This window comes from Miniopterus natalensis, chromosome 19 (assembly GCF_054644295.1).
Source record: "Miniopterus natalensis isolate mMinNat1 chromosome 19, mMinNat1.hap1, whole genome shotgun sequence".
Lineage (NCBI taxonomy): Eukaryota > Metazoa > Chordata > Mammalia > Chiroptera > Miniopteridae > Miniopterus > Miniopterus natalensis.
The window spans coordinates 19711102-19727539 of NC_142099.1; the positions used below are offsets into that span (position 1 = coordinate 19711102).

The window sequence follows — 16438 nt, forward strand, 5'->3', positions numbered from 1 at the left end:
ACCTAGATTATTTCACTAGACTCCTAATTGATCTCCATTCTTCTATCTTTGTTCTCTACTGTCTATTTTCAACACACAAACCAGTTTTTAAAGCATAAGTCGGACAGTAGTACTCCTCTGCTCTAAATTCTTAGATGGCTCCCTATATCTTACAGTAAAAACCAAAGTCCTAACAAGGGCCTACAAGGGCCTGCAAGGCCCTTTACAAGTTATCATACCCAATTCATCTTCCTACTACTTCTGCCCTAATTTACCTTATTCTGGCCACTGGCCTTCCTTGAACAAGGCAGACACACTTCTGCCTCACAACCCTACATTTTACTGGTTTTACCTTCTGCCTAAACCATTCTTCCCCAAGATATCCACATGACACTTCACTCAAATGTTACCCTCTCAGTGCAACATTCTTTGACTGTCTTATTTTAAAATACATCTATTCCTGACAATGCTCCCACGTCCCCCACGTCTCCCTTTTCGATTTATTTCTCTCCATAGCTCTTATTACCACAAAATATATAATTTACTTATTATTATATTCATGTGTATTAAGGTAACTCCCCCAAACTAGAATACTAGTTTTATGAGGCAGGGATTTCTGTCTGCTTTGTTCACTGATAAATTCCAAACATCCACAATAGTGCATGTATATATGAGGCTCTCAAAAAAGATTTGTTGAATAAACGAATCATGTACTCACAGAAGACAGAACAGAACACAAAGTTCTGAAGTCAGAAAAGGTTTCAGAGAGAAAAAGCATTAAAATTGGATGAGCAGGAATTCTGCACTGATGACAGTAGAGTGACAGACTGTCAATGTGCAAGACACGTCTATGACATGTAGTTTACATGTACTGAAGAGGAACTCCATCAAGCTTAAAGGAGAATTGTTAAAGGCAAGTCAGCTCCTTAACCATGTTATTTGACAAAAGGAGAAAAGAGAATGAGACCTACAGCACAATTCTATATAAACTTAAAAGATACACGGAGTGGGCAAAAGTAGATTTACAGTTGTGAGTATGCAAAACAGCTTATTCTTGTATTATTTATTAATTATTGTATTATTTTCCATACAACTGTAAACCTCTTGCCCACCCTGTATTCAGAACAAACAGTACTGTACATTTCTCAAATACACAAAATAATGAATACAAGATAAAAGTAATTTTTGAGGCCAAAGTACTAAAGAACCACAATGGAAAACAATCCTTTTTATTCCCCACTCCCCTTCTCCCCATCTCTGGCTTTATGACCTTTTTGGTCAAGTCAAAAGATCTTATTTCCTTCCTTTCTTCTTTTTTCCCCACTAAGTCTTTTGTTCTCAGAGAACTAAGGGTCAACTTCCCATACCGTCTGCACAGGATATCCACTGAAACGCCATCCTACCACTAGCACAAAACAAAGGGGAAAATTTTCAAAGACAAAAAAAGCATCCTAACATTTCCCTGAGGCCAAGAATGAACATGCATTAAATCATAAAGACTTAAACAACTAAATGAGGAGAACAAGCTAAGAAATAAAGGCAAAAGAGATAGAGGAAAAAATCCCATAGAAGTAAATGTCACAGTGTTATCCAGTGGGTCTAGTCTACAACACTTTCCTCACTGGTTTAAAACAGAAAAACATCTGCATGATTCAGATGTTTCGTGCCCCCCACCCAAATGCAAGTGTGTAGTCTGGGAATGTTTTCTTTTTGAACAATGTCAAGTGACTGCTATACATTAGGTACCTTAGATAGCAAGTTAATCTTTTATAAGCATTGTTATAGAATAGATAACAGTTATGATGAGACGACAGAAGACTAATTTTCATTTATAGAATACAAGCCTCAAGTAGCAGAAATACATTACGACTATTAAGAAAAAGTCATCACTTGCAGGATACAATAAAAATAAGGCTAAACATAGAAATAGCAGCTTATACAAAGTAAATTAGCAGGATTAAACAAGTTAAAATCCAGACTAAAACTCAAACTCAAATTTAGAGATGATTCCTAAATTTAATGTTTGATTGCATTAAAAACACTTTTCACCAATTAGTCATTCAGTAACCCTTATCAGTTTAATTAGAAGTCTGTCGGGTAGAAATTGGAAAAATTAATATACAAATTTTTAGCTTAGGCATTTCCAAGTACTTTACAACCACTTATCTTGTCAAAATTCTACTTAACATGATTGCATATTCTCTAAAACGCTAATACTTTGTAATACCTCTTTTAAAAGCTATTTAAGGTGGTTGGATAAATCATTCAACAGTTCTCAAAATATAATTTAAGTTCTTCATATCAAGCCACATTTATCTTAATACCACAAAATACTACATATTATTCATTTATTCTTTCTTTCAGTACTTATTGAGGTCCTACTGTAAAATATCAGAAAAAAACACACACACGAAATATCACTGGCCAAGAATGAAGATAGTAACACATAAGATTAATTTTTTGAAATCTGCATTCGCACTTGATTACTGTGATTATCTACCCTCCCCCAAACTATCACCTCCAAATCATACCTGTTAAGGTGGGTAGAGCAGTTTCTGAGGCCTCACTGCACAAGCAGCAAAGCAGCATGTCCTGATCTCTGCCATAACTATCAGGTGGAAGCAGAACTGTCCCCAGGACCATTCCTCTGCCCAGCACAAAGTTAAACTGTTCTATGTCATGAGGAAGTCTTAGAATTCCTCTGACAAGCAATACCACATGCATGTGACCCTGACTCATGTACCCAGTGGCCAGAGGGAACCAATAGAAGAGTAAGAATTTAAGTACCAAAGTGGGTGGAGGGTAACCTAAAGGAAAATATTTAGTAAGTAGCAAAATATTGAGTCAGAATAGAGTTACTTCAAAACCCCAGGAATTATTTTGAAAAAGCAAGTTAAAACCAACACACACACGGGTAACAAATAATAAAATATATATGGACCAGATGGGATTTCATTCATAATAGATGATGAAGTGAGACTGTAGAGAAGTTTACCTCGGAGAAAATCTATTTACAATAAAACACCAAATACACTTTGAAACAAGAGGAAACGCCTAAGGAGACTCATCTTTTGCATCACTTAAATTAGTTCAAGAAACCACAAATCCACAGCCAAAGAAATAGTTACAATCTGATTCATAAGCACAGAAGCCCGGAAATGACTGCTTTCACTAACATTTGACTCTACAGCTTAATAAAAATTAAAAACATGGCATGATAGTGTTGAAAACTTTTCAGTGCTAAAACTTTTAAAAGCCAAAACCTACTTTTTTAATACATAGGAACAAAGTTAACTAAATTTAAGAACCTAAAAATGAGAGTGCCTTAGGAGAATTAAACTAGTAACATCTACAAATAATAAACGAGTTTAGTGGTATAATCTACAAAAGTAATACAAGAATGTTTGTAACTATACAGCTGAAAACACTCACTGATTCAATAAATATTTACTAAGCACCTACTATGTTCCAGCCACTGAGCCAAGCTCCAAGTCAGTAAAGGTAACAGGGTAAAATGATAGGATAGCAGAATTGAAACAGCCTTCAATAAAGCTGAAACAAAATTGTAATGTAACCTTTTAGAGGAAGAATGACTTTGATGGCAGTAATTATTAATAGTTTAAACAAACAAAGCTTACACCTTCAATAAAATTAACCCTTATAAAGCCAGTACTGTTAACATTATGAGGAAAGCAAGTTAAATGACTAATGGTTACTTCAGTTAATGACTCAGAATTCCAAATACCAGGATGAAATTCTCTTTCCCTAGATAAAAAAATATATAAGGAAAAGAAGCTCCATAATCCATGTTCTATATGGATTTATATTCTCTAGCATATGATTTACTATTTAATCAGTAAATCTGCTATTTAAATTACCAATTAATAGTTACATTTTCAAATGCTCTTATAACTAGGAGTAAAGAGGGGATAACTGAAGTATTATTTACCATATCAGGTGCTAGGCAAATAAATAAAGTCCATAAGAGATAAAGATAACAGGGTGGGGTGGGGAACTTCACGCCTTTAAAGAAGGTGACACTTAAGCTACAGCAAAAAAAAAAAAAAGATCTAAACTGAGAGAATGTAGCAAGTGTAAAAACCCTAAGTAGGAAAGAATCTAGTATGCAGAGGAAATGAAGTGTGGCTATAGTGGAGAAAGTAAGAACAGGAGCACAAAAATTAGTAAGATAGACAGGAGCAGGCCAGACCAAGCCCTTAAGGATTTAGGATTCTATCCAAGTACAACAGAAGTCCACTGAACAGTTTTAAGCAAGGAGGTCATATGGTCTGATTTCCATTTTGTAAAAGGTCACTCTGGCTACTGGGTGAAAAAAAATTGATTAGATGGGGAACAAAATTAGAAACAAAAATATGCAGCAGTTCAGGAATGGGAACATGTTGGCTTGTAATAGAATGATGTCAGTGAAAACAAAGAAAAGTGGAAAACCTTTAAAATCCAGTTTGGAGGTGGAATTGATAAAGATTACAGATTACTTGTATATAAGATAAGGAGAGAGGGAGAAAAAGAATGCTGCCATCTTGCAAGCTTGAGTAAATGGGTAGATGGCCATGTAATTTACTCAAAAGCAGTAATAGTATAAATTAAATGTCCTACCATAGACAAGTAAATTTGAGGGATATAATTAAACACCTTGATATATAAATCTGGAGCTCGGAGAAGATCCTGGGCTGCAGACAGCAGCACACAGATAGTATTTAGCTCCATGGATCTGAATGATGTCATTCAGGGAGAGAAGAGTCAGACAAAAGTGCAGGATCAAACTTACAGGGGAACAATCACTTGAATATTGCAGATTTCTCATTTGAAACCATAGAGGCTATAAAGAAGTGAAAAAACATTACCATAAGTGCTGAGAGAAAATACCCTTTCTGAAGGATATTTTTTGTGGATACAGAATTTTGACAGCTTGTCGACCTAAAATTTGTCAAACCAAGATTCTATATTCACAAAAAACACCCTTCAGAAATGAAGGCGAGTAAAGACAATTTCAGTTGAAGGGAAGAACTTATTGCTAGCAGACCTGATATAAGAGAATTGTTAAAGTAAGTTCTTCAGACAGGATGAAAATGATACTCTAAGTATGGGAGTACTTCAAGGCTTGTCCTGGATCCTGGACTTTAAATTGATTGATTAAATTTAATTCAATGTTTCCCTAACAAGAGAAATTAAATCTAAAAGGATGAGATTTTGTAGGGTAGCACTGAGCTTTGGAGGGTCACAAACCACTGGAAATAAGTTATCACTCTGGCTGAGAATACCCATCCAAAACCCCCAAACACTTAAAAGGACTCATTTGCTCCTGTTAGAGTGGAAGCTTTCTCTAATTACAAAACCACAGATGTCAACATGCTTTGGACTCAAAGCCTTCACTGATATATTATCATTTATAATATTATCTGCACCTCTCAAAGACAGGTATTATTATCACTAACATACAAATACTCAGAAATATTAAGTAACTTGACAAATTTGTAAAGCCAGGATTCAAAACCCTAGATCTTGTCCCACTCCAAAGCCAGTGCTCCTCTCACTAGTCCAGGCTGCCTCCCTCATTCAAGAGAGTAATACAAAAACATTGGGGAAAGTCCCTTTTTTACCTTCTGGTGAAGAATCTGAAGACAGCCAGACTCCCCAAGTGGAATGACCTTGATTCATCTGACCATATGTAGGATAACACTGAAGATTCAAACCTAAGAAACTAATCAGAAGGCTGAACGTGCTTACCAACTAACTAGTCTATTCCATCACAGGAAACAAAATTTCATCATTTACTCCCGGCAGCAGAGTAATCACACATTTTTCCAGAGTTAATGCACAGTGACTCAGAGAAGAGTTTCTTAAAACTTTGTAACAGGTCATGCCAGAACTTAGAATGCATCCTAACATATAACCTATTCTCTAATTAACTGTATAACTTTCATCTCTTCTTAGAACAATCTTATTTAGGTCAAAACAAAATAGACTGTGTCTTTCCTTTTGATTTGTCCTCAAAGGATGAGCAGAACAAAAGTCTTTCCCTACTGTATGGTTCACCTCACACACATCTTACACAAAAAAGTAATATATATGTGGGTACTCATTAGGAGCTATAGTTCTAAAGGTTCTCTAACCTTACCCTTTAGGACACGTGTCACTGTCGTGCAAATAACTTAGCAACATAACAATCCTTTCATGTGATGCTAAAAATTAAAAAAGCTGGTTTTTCCTGTTTCAGACCCGAGGAGCTAGTTTTACGATATCTAAAAAGAGGCAATACACTCCCTATACTTGGGTCCTGGCTACAAGCTACTTCCTGCTGGCTGAGCTCACATTTTTCCAAATGACTTAACTAAGAGAAACAAAGACCTCATTCATTACCCTTATTTCAGTGACTGCTGGCTATCCAAAGCAATGGAATTCTCCCTACAGCATGAGTGTCAGAGGTAATAAGAAAAAAGCCATACTTCAAATTACAAAATTCTTTTGGTTTAACATTCATATTAATACACATTTTCTGTTCAAATAATCTATAAAAACACTCTCAGCATTCAATCCCTTTGATTTCATTGCTGAATTCTCTATTTCTCTCCAGCTTAAAACAAGACTATCACTGAAATTACAAAATTACTGAAAACTTTAATGACATATCTTAGTTAATAAAATTCTGTATTAAAGTTATTTTTACTAGATCTGTCAGTGTGAAACTGTAAATACACAGTACTATAAGTATTCGCATGACTATGTGAGCTATGACATAGTAAAGTTCACCATTAGCACTAGTCTAATTTATGATATGCGGTAAAAATCATAGGGCAGGGGGGGAAAATGAGGTGAGAGACCAGAGGAATAGGTTTAAGGGGTGTACCATGACCCCATTTAGTTAGTTAGCTCCATTTTGGATATATTAAGCTTAAGAAACCTATTACACATGCAAAGGAAGATGTGGTGTTAGCAGCTATAAGAGTGAGTTCAGAGGAGGAATTTGAACCAGAGACATAAATTTGGGAATCATTAACAACAACAAATATTTAAAGCCCTGAGACTAGATGAACTTGTCCAGTATGTATATGGATAAATAAAAGTTTAAAAGAAAGAAAGGAGGGAACATACTGACAGATTGTTTCATAAATTTGGAATTCTGATTAAAAGTCCTTGGTAGCTACACTTTTTTAATTCTTTTAATCCTCACCCAAGGATATTTTTTCCATTGCTTTTCAGAGAGAGTGGAAGGGAGAGAGAGAGAGAGAGAGAGAAACATTGATATGAGAGAGACACGTCAACTGGTTGCCTCCCACATGTGCCCCGACCAGGGCCAGGGATCAAGCCTGCAACCAAAGTCATGCCCTTGACCGGAATCAAACCCAGGACCCTTTAGCCCGCAGGCTGATGCTCTAACCACTGAGCAAAACCAGCTAGGGCTAGCTATACTTTTTTACATTAATCTCTCAAACAATCTGGATTGAATTAATGTAATGTGTTTAGATACAGGCTCCTCTGAAGCTGCTTGTACTGATGCAAGTCATTTCTTACACAAATACTCTATCTTCTTCACTACTACTATATATCAAAACACTACTTAAATTGAATACCAGGCTTTGGAACATGTATCAGTATATACTTATCATATTAGCATGTATCTAATTAGTACATATCTAATTATCTAATTCTTATAATAAGCCTGTCAGGTAAATAACTTACCCAAGATCATACAGATTTGCTGATTTCCTTCATCTGCCCTACATGCTATATTTTATGATAAAAATTCACCTTTGAAAGATAATACTGAGATGCAAGTCTTTTTTAAAATATTTAAATTAAATTCTTAATAATAAAACAAATATTATATACCTTATATGACAATTTTTCAAATGTAATCATTTAAATCCAGAGTTCCTCAACCACGACACTACTGACATTTGGGTTGGAGAATTCTTTGTTTTGGGGAGCTGCTCTGTGCACTGTAGGATGTTTAGCAGCATCCCTAGCCTCCATCTGCTAAATGCCAGTAGCACCCTATCCCCTATTGTGACCACCAAAAATGTCTCAAAAGGCTGTCAAATGTTTTCTGGAGAGCAAATTGCCCCCAGTTGAGAACCACTGATTTAATCTTTACAACAACCTTATGATATACAAAGCTTTGACAAAAGTCATAACTGAGTGGTACTCAAACCTGTTTTCAGACTTCAAATCCAGTTTTTATTCCTCTACAACATATCTGCTTCCCCTTATATGCTCCCAACCCACAACCCACAGCAAGAAAAATATGTGATAGTGTGACCTAGCATACAAACATGTACAAATGAAATAGAGTTGTAAAACATATTTTTACTACATGTGATGCATTCCTGTTTCCTTTCCTTTCCCTCTCTGCCTTCTCAACTCCTGGTGACTTCCCAACGAATTCAATTCACAACCAGCAATTGTAAAATTACTAAGGCAATAAAATATGCCCATCTGTTGTATTAGTGTTCTAATGTGTTTTACAAAGTTTTCAACATCAACGGATAGTACAGAAAGGTGTTCTGATTCATCCTACTCAGACCTAGATGATCCAAATCTTCTCAGATTTTGGTCCTCTGCTAATAAAACCCCAAATGAATGATTCCCTAGAGTGGGTTCTCCAACACTAGCATATACATGAATCATCTGAAGCACTTGTTGAAAAACACATTATAGGGCCTCACTCCAGATTTTTGATTCATGCCTAGGGTGGGACTCAAGAATTTACATTTCTCATCTCACCCAGAGGTGATATTGATGCTACTGGTCTAGTAATCAAACTTCCAAACCATTGTCTAGAACTTCCTTAGAAATGGGGATTGGAGTTTTAAAAAGAGAAGGATATGATATGCTATATAACCCAACTAAAGATAAGAGTTAATAAATTTAAATGCTTATTCAAGACTTAAAAACTAAATGAAATCATACATCTACTTATTTGATAAATAATGAATATTTATCATGTGCCACACTATTTTGAGTAACATGCTAAGCCAAGTATTTCCCAAAGTGTGTTCCATAAAATAGGTTAAGTAGATGTCACAGGCCAAATATTCCACAGTTAAATATAATGGGAAATGCTGTATAAAAGCCCTACAACAAACAACACCTAACTTATTAGAGTCACTGATATACTCATGGTCAAGGCAGCCCTCCAAAGGCAGCTACAGTATGAGCACATCTCAGATTTCTTTTCTCAGAGTCTCCACTGAACATCTAAAAGGCCAGTATTCAAGAGAATGTCCCTGGAATGAACCCCACTTGATCGATACTTTTTTTTTTTAATATATCTTTATTGATTTCAGAGAGAGGAAAGGAGAGGGAGAGAGAGACAAGCACAAACATCAATGATGAGAGAGTCATTGGGAATTGAGCCCGCAGCCCGGGCATGTGCCCTGACCCGGAATCGAACCTCGATCTCCTGGATCCTAGGTCGGTGCTCAACTGCTGAGCCACGCCTGGCCGGGCCATTATTTTTGTAATGTATTGTTGTATTTGATTTGCTAGTATGAAACGCAGAGACACAGGCAACAGTATGTTGGTTACCAGAGGGAAGTTGGGTGAGGGAGTTAAAGGAGGCCAGATATACAATGACAGAAGATTATCTGACTTTGGGTGGTGGCCACACAATGCAGTATACAGATGACGTATCCTAGAAATGTACACTTGAAACCCATATAATCTTATTAACCAATGTCACTCCAATAAATTTAATTTTAAAAAGTTATGCCATAAGTAGATCATCACAGAACACTAAAGTTTAGTGATACCTACAGATGAGAATTTGCAGCTTAACTTCAGAACTTAAAATTTCCATTTATTTTATATATAAATACTATTCTGTTCAGAATTGTGATAGAAGTTTAGAGGAAACTAAGAACCTTCCTAAACACGTAAAATTTGTGGAATTCAGCATTCCAAAATCTTTGCATCTTAGCAGCAACACATCATTGCCTATGTTGTTCAGGCAAAAGATAATAAAATATCTAAGGGATGAAAGGAATGTGCCAGTCCTCTTTTCCTCATGGAATTCCCGAAGTCAGTAAGACTAGCACCTGGTACAATGACTTCAATGCAAGCTTAGAACTGACATTCCTATGGAGAGACTCACAAATAAATCTCAATCATTCCTAAAGATCTACAATACAATCCTCTGTAATCCAAGCAGTCAGCTGTTTCACTGACTATGGAAGCATGCAACAACTGCGCACATATACACGTTTCTGTGCAGGGAATTTATGTGAATGTGTCTGCACACAAACAAAATAACTCAACCTACAAGAAATCCTAAAATGCCTAACTCTCAATAATTCATCAATCTGTTCATTATTCAAATATTTATTGAACACCCACTTTGTGCCAAGCACTGTAACAAGCACCAGGTGTATATCAGTAAACTGAAATCTGGCTTTCATATATTGCCTCCAGTATAAACACACACGTCATTTTTATTATATCAATCATCTGAAGTAGGTAAAGTGAATGAGCATGAGGGCATTCCAAGAAAAAGGTGATTAATGACAGCAAACTGCACCATACACTCTGGAAACTGGGGGCGGAATTAGTATGGCACCAGGGTTTCTGTTTGTTTTTTGTGTGGAGGGGATGTGCGCATGAAATGAAGTGCTAAGAAAATTAAAGTAGGAGACATAAGCAAGGACCAGATAGATCTTGGAGAAACTTGGATGCCACACCAAGAAGTTCAGACTTACCTTGTTGGCAATCAAAAGCCATTGAACAACAGTAACAATTTCAAGAGTTTTTCTCTCAGACAAATATGTATTTTGAATATTCTGGACTATAGGGAAGGGGACAGAGTTAAACTAAGGAAGTAGAAAATATGCACAATACACACTAAGTCACAGAGATAATAGTTAAATAGAGCTTCTCTAGTTGTAACAAAATAACATATTCATTTATCAACTCTTTTCCTAAGGAATTCAAACAACTTCCTGCATAATATTAATAACTGGCATTTGTATTAAGTGTTACTATTTACAAATCATTTTTAACATACACTGCTAACATTCACACTGTTCCCTAAAATTAAAGATTGAGAACATATTAATTTTAAAACTGCCCACTTTCTAACATTCAAATTATATATAATTGAGAGAATGTGACCAATGTACTCATTGGTTGAAAACAGTTCAACCTAGTTCTCTGTAGCTCAACAACATCTCTTTCTTGTCCTATTCCACTACCTTAGTTTACGACACTTTCATTCTTCGCCTGGGTTTTTGCAATGCTCTCCACATTGGTCTCGCAGTCTCTGGTCTTATCTAACAGCAATCTAATATTTATAAACAGCCAAAAATGATTCTTTTTCCAGAGCACAAGAAAAACTGATCACATCCCTACTGTTTAAAATATTCCAATAATTTTCCCAGTGCACTGAAGTTAAAATCTAACCTCCCTCACATGGTATAAAAGGTTCTTTTGCAGTGACCTTGGCCTTAGTCTCCTTCCAATTCTCTTTTGGTAAACACCTGACCTCTCACCCTATACTTTGGACATACTCAACTCTATAGTTCCCCAAATCCTCTTATTTTTGCACATATTGTTCCCTCAGCCCCAACTATTTTCTGCCCATTGTCCCCACCCCACGTCTCCTGGCTAACTCCTACTGCCTCAGATCTCTATTTTGATGTCTCATTCTACTAAATATCATCCACATTATATATCATTAAACATCTCATTAAAAGATGCACAAGATTATTGTTCCAATTTCTCAGTTACTCCCTGTTATAGACTTATACATCCATATGCTTGGCCAAAAGACTCTGGAATCACCTACGACTAGAATGGACAAGTATATTTCCCTGCCACACTGATGTTGGGCTTGGCACGTGACTTTCTCTGCCTTAACAGTGTGGGCAGTATGCCAATTTTGAATGGGTCTTAACAGGGCTTTATGTGTGTTTTTCACCCTTCTTATGCTTCCTTTATTTCCATAAGAACATTACAAGACATGCAGAACAGACCTATAAGCTTGGAGCCAAATCCAGCTGAACCCAGTGAAGCTCAGCCAAGATCAGCCAAATCCCAGCCGACCCAAAGACTCATTGGGGGTGGGGGTGGGGTTAAGATATGGAGATTTTCAGATTATTTATTATGCTGCACTTTTTTTTGCAGCAATAGCTGATATAATGCATTTTCAATAAAATTTTACTTTTACTTATCAAAAAATATTGTTTTGATTATGCAGTAATAGGTTAAAGTTCTAAATCATAAAAAATTTCAAACACACACTTAAAAACTCCAATTTCAATTTGTGATTATCTTAAGTGCAGAGGATTATGATATGGTATTTAAGTAGTCAATAAAATACAGTATTAGGCCTGGCCGGGCATGGCTCAGTGGTTGAGCATCAACTTAGGATCCAGGAGATTATGGTTAGATTCCCGGTCAGGGCACATGCCCCGGGTAGCAGGTTGCGGGTTGTGAGTTGCAGGCTCATCCCCAGTAGGGGGTGTGCAGGAGGCAGCCAATCATTGATGACTCTCTCATCACTGATGTTTCTCTCTCTCTCTCTCCCCCCCCCCTCCTTTCTCTGAAATCAATAAAGATATATTTTTTAAAATAAAATAAAATATTAGGATAAATTCTATGAAGGAACTGAAATAGAAATACAAATCCAGAGAAAAACAGGAATAATTTACAACTTCCAGCTGTTAACAAAGAGCCTGTTCACGTAATTTTTATTTTTAATTAATTAATTTTTTAAAATATATCTTTATTGATTTCAGAGAGAGGAAAGGAGAGGGGGAGAGAGAGAGAGAAACATCAATATGAGAGTCATTGATCGAGCCCACAACCCGGGCATGTGCCCTGACTGGGAATCGAACCCCGATCGCCTGGATCCTAGGTTGACCTCAACTGCTGAGCCACGACCAGCTGAGCTCACGTAATTTTTAAAATGAATAATGGTAAGTGACAAATCACTGTGGTGTTTAGATTCCTGGGTACATTTTTTTAAATGATGTAACACTTTTATTTTAAAATGTCACTATTTATAACACACCAAAAATATATAATTTGCAATGATTTAAAGTTGTAATCAAAAAGTTTTCAGATGTCACCCAAAACATAAGCAAGAGACTAGACAGCCATTTTCTTTCCTTTGTGTGAATTCTATGGATTTTAATACATGTACAGATACATATAATCACCACCTGTTTGTAAAAGATACAGAAATGAAGTTTCTTTGTTTGTTTTTTTAAAAAATATATCTTTAGTGACTTCAGAGGGAGGAAAGGAGAGGGAGAGAGAGAGAGAGAGAGAAACATCAATGATGAGAGAGTCATTGATTGGCTGCCTCCTGCACACCCCCTACTGGGGATCAAACCCGCAACCCGGGCATGTGCCCTGACCGGGAATCTAACCCTGATCACCTGGATCCTAGGTCGACGCTCAACCGCTGAGCCACACCCAGCTGGGCTGGAAGTTATTTTTTAAAATATGTGAACAAAAAAGTTGGAAGAACACTGCTATATGACACTAACTAGCACAACTTCCAGTTGAAGCTTAAAATTTTCAGTCAAATTCTAGGTCATTTAATAATATGAATAGTGCCAAAAATCCAATAAGCAGTGGTAAAATCTACTCTGTGGGCCAAGTAATATACTCAAGTACAATCAACACTGAGCTGGTTAATGTACTTACTAACTCACAGTCCATTGCAGTAAAGACTAGTTTCTCTACAACACTCATAGAGGATGATATAGGCTAATTTCATCTGGAAACTATCTTTAAATAGATTTCCTTGGTTATACTCAATAGTATTAAAAGACCTCCAAATTAAATGTTCTCCCATTTTCTGCTTGCCTTAATTTTTCAGAGAGTTGAAACTTAGACAAATATCACTTCTAAAGAGCAATTCCAAATTAACATCATAGAAGTATAATACAAAAAGCATAAACTCCTTTATACACAAAAGGATTTTAACCAGTCTTTCTCAAAGCACCAAGCATACTACCACTAGGACAGGCATCAAAGTCAAAACCAAGGGATTTAAAGTTATAAAAAAGGGAAGGAAAGTCAAACATAGGAAATAACCTAAAGTATCTCTTGAATTATTTAAGAACACAGTTTTAATTCTACCCACCTCTATAGAAAACCCTGGTAACAAACACGGGATGACTTTAGTGATAAAGACTAACTGGAACTTTAAGCAAACAATCTTACGGGAGAAGCTAGGGCTTAATCGAACCCTACACCCCAGAGCCCTACAGGAAGGAGTCTATGTTTATAATAAAGCTCTATGGTCCTAACTTCCCCTTCCCTGAACTTCCTTTCCCTTCTGTAAATATCCCTCCATCTTGGCATGCAAGCTTGCCACATCTGCATGCACTGGGTTGCAACCCTTCCTTTTACCCGAATAAATCTTTTGCTGATGAAACACCTAGTCAATATTATTTTCTACTTGGCATTAGTCATGAAGACCAAACATTAAATAATACCTTTCTTTAAAAAAGAATAAACAATACAAATCCCCAACATAATTGTAATTGAGAATAACAAAGAATTAAATAGAAAGTGGGAACTTAAATAATCCGTATTAGCATGAATTACTACAAACAGAAACCCTCATTCAAAAAATTATGAACTACTCTGTTTAGAGGGCTACAGATCTTTTCAAAAAAATTTACTGAATTTATTGGGGTGACATTGGTTAATAAAATTATATAGGTTTCAAGTGTACAATTGTGTAATACATAAACATGTATACTGTATTTTGTGCTCACCATCCAAAGTCAAGTCTCTTTCAATCACCATTTATACCCCCATTACCTTCTTCTAATTCCCCTCACCCCCTCCTTTCCATCTTGTAATTACCAAAATGTTGTCTGTGCCCATGAGGGGTTTTTCCACCCCTTAATCCTATCACCTTTTCACTCAGCCTCCCTACCCCCCTTCCCTCTGACAGCTGTCAGTCTGTTTTCTGTACCTCTGAGTCTAAGGAACTATAGTTGATATAATATGATTAGTGATTGGCTTTATAACTAAGGGCGACTTGTGCAGAATCAGATAGAAAATTTTACTAAACTCTTAATAACACACTCCATTCTGCACAGCACTAACAGTAGGGTTTTATCATTAGCTAGATACTGTGGGGGACAAAAAAGAGAAAAGATATAGAGACTGCTCTCAAAGAGCTTAACGTCTAAATTACAGATTTGGTTAGAGTAAGTTCATTTTACACTGTCATAAAATATAGCATGTACTTAATTATGCTACACCTAAGTACAAAGAAATAGAAATAAAATTCTGTAAGAAAATCTATGCAACTTCAAAGAATGAGTTTTCATGTTCATGTTTCATGTACCAAAAAAAGTCTTGTTCAGAAATGAGAAAATAAATTATACAAGAACAATAAAATCATCAAACCTAACTCCCATTGGTTACAAATGTTCCTTAATGATTGTTATATTTCCCCAAGAAAAAAAAGAATCCCAGTAGAGACCACAAATAAATACTTCTAACTAAAATACTCATAGAGCTAGAGCTCAAAATAATTCATAACAAAGTAAAAATGCAAATTAATTCACCTTAGAAATAATAAGTAATAGGTTATCAACACTGTCAAAAAACAAAGACGAGAACTGAAAGTCAGTACACGCTACAGTTCAAGAAAAGGTACCTTCCTAATCAGGTCTGGTCCTGGGAAAGTAGGCTCTGCTGGGCGGGTACCCTCCTTTCCTGACCTCTCCTGAGAATCTGTCTTCTTTCCCAAGGACTTTCACCTCTCAGGATACTCCTATTACTCTCTGTATGCACACATATCTGCACATACAGATAAGTCACTCTTTTCCTATCTGAAGGGCTAAAGTGATTTTATCTTTGATTGGAGGGGGTAACGGGGGAAGAGAAAGGATTCCATTTATTTTAACTACACAGGAGCTAAAGATGTTTACTCCTCCAGGTAAGGTCTCTAGAACAATTGTAATCTAGAGCCTTAGAATTTAAAGATAACCTACGAAATTTAAAGATAATCAGTTAAGTAAGTTCTTGAAGAGGTTAATGTACAAAAACTAATGTACAAATAATCCCACCACCAACATTATAATAATGTTTACATCTTAATAGGTTACACAGCCAAAAAAAAATTCCCCCAAAGAATTTTAGGCATTAACTAGTAGACAGAGAGACACTGCTGGTATTACTCAAATCATCCCTTAAAGCCTATTCTATCCCTATTAAATATACATATAGGCTAGCTCTGTTTTAACCCTGGCCAAAAAGCAAGCATGTCTCTTCTGAAGATACTGAATTAACAGGGTCAGACAAATGTCCAGCCAGAATATTATGGGGAACTTTGTAAAATATGAATATAACAAGTCCCAACTGGACATTACAAAACTATTAAAAATCTTAAGTTATAAAGAAATTTTTCAATTAAAAAATATGCATTCTTCCAAAACCATCAATAAATATTTTGAAAGCACGTTCTAGG

General features: G+C 36.1%; 1 protein-coding gene across 7 annotated transcripts in view; it reads right to left on the reverse strand.

Moving 5' to 3' along the window:
* The window catches only part of ABL2 (ABL proto-oncogene 2, non-receptor tyrosine kinase), a 75804-nt gene that overhangs the window by 26126 nt on the left and 33240 nt on the right, over positions 1 to 16438 (reverse strand). For 3 of the 7 annotated variants that reach the window (XM_016205032.2, XM_016205031.2, XM_087827615.1), the window contains exon 1: positions 2511 to 2637. The exons of the other annotated variants lie outside the window; for them this stretch is intronic. In XM_016205032.2, the coding sequence (XP_016060518.1) occupies positions 2511 to 2622 (112 nt within the window). In that variant the 5' untranslated portion in view covers positions 2623 to 2637. Of the gene's footprint in view, positions 1 to 2510; positions 2638 to 16438 lie in introns of those variants that run through there. 7 annotated transcript variants of the gene reach the window in all.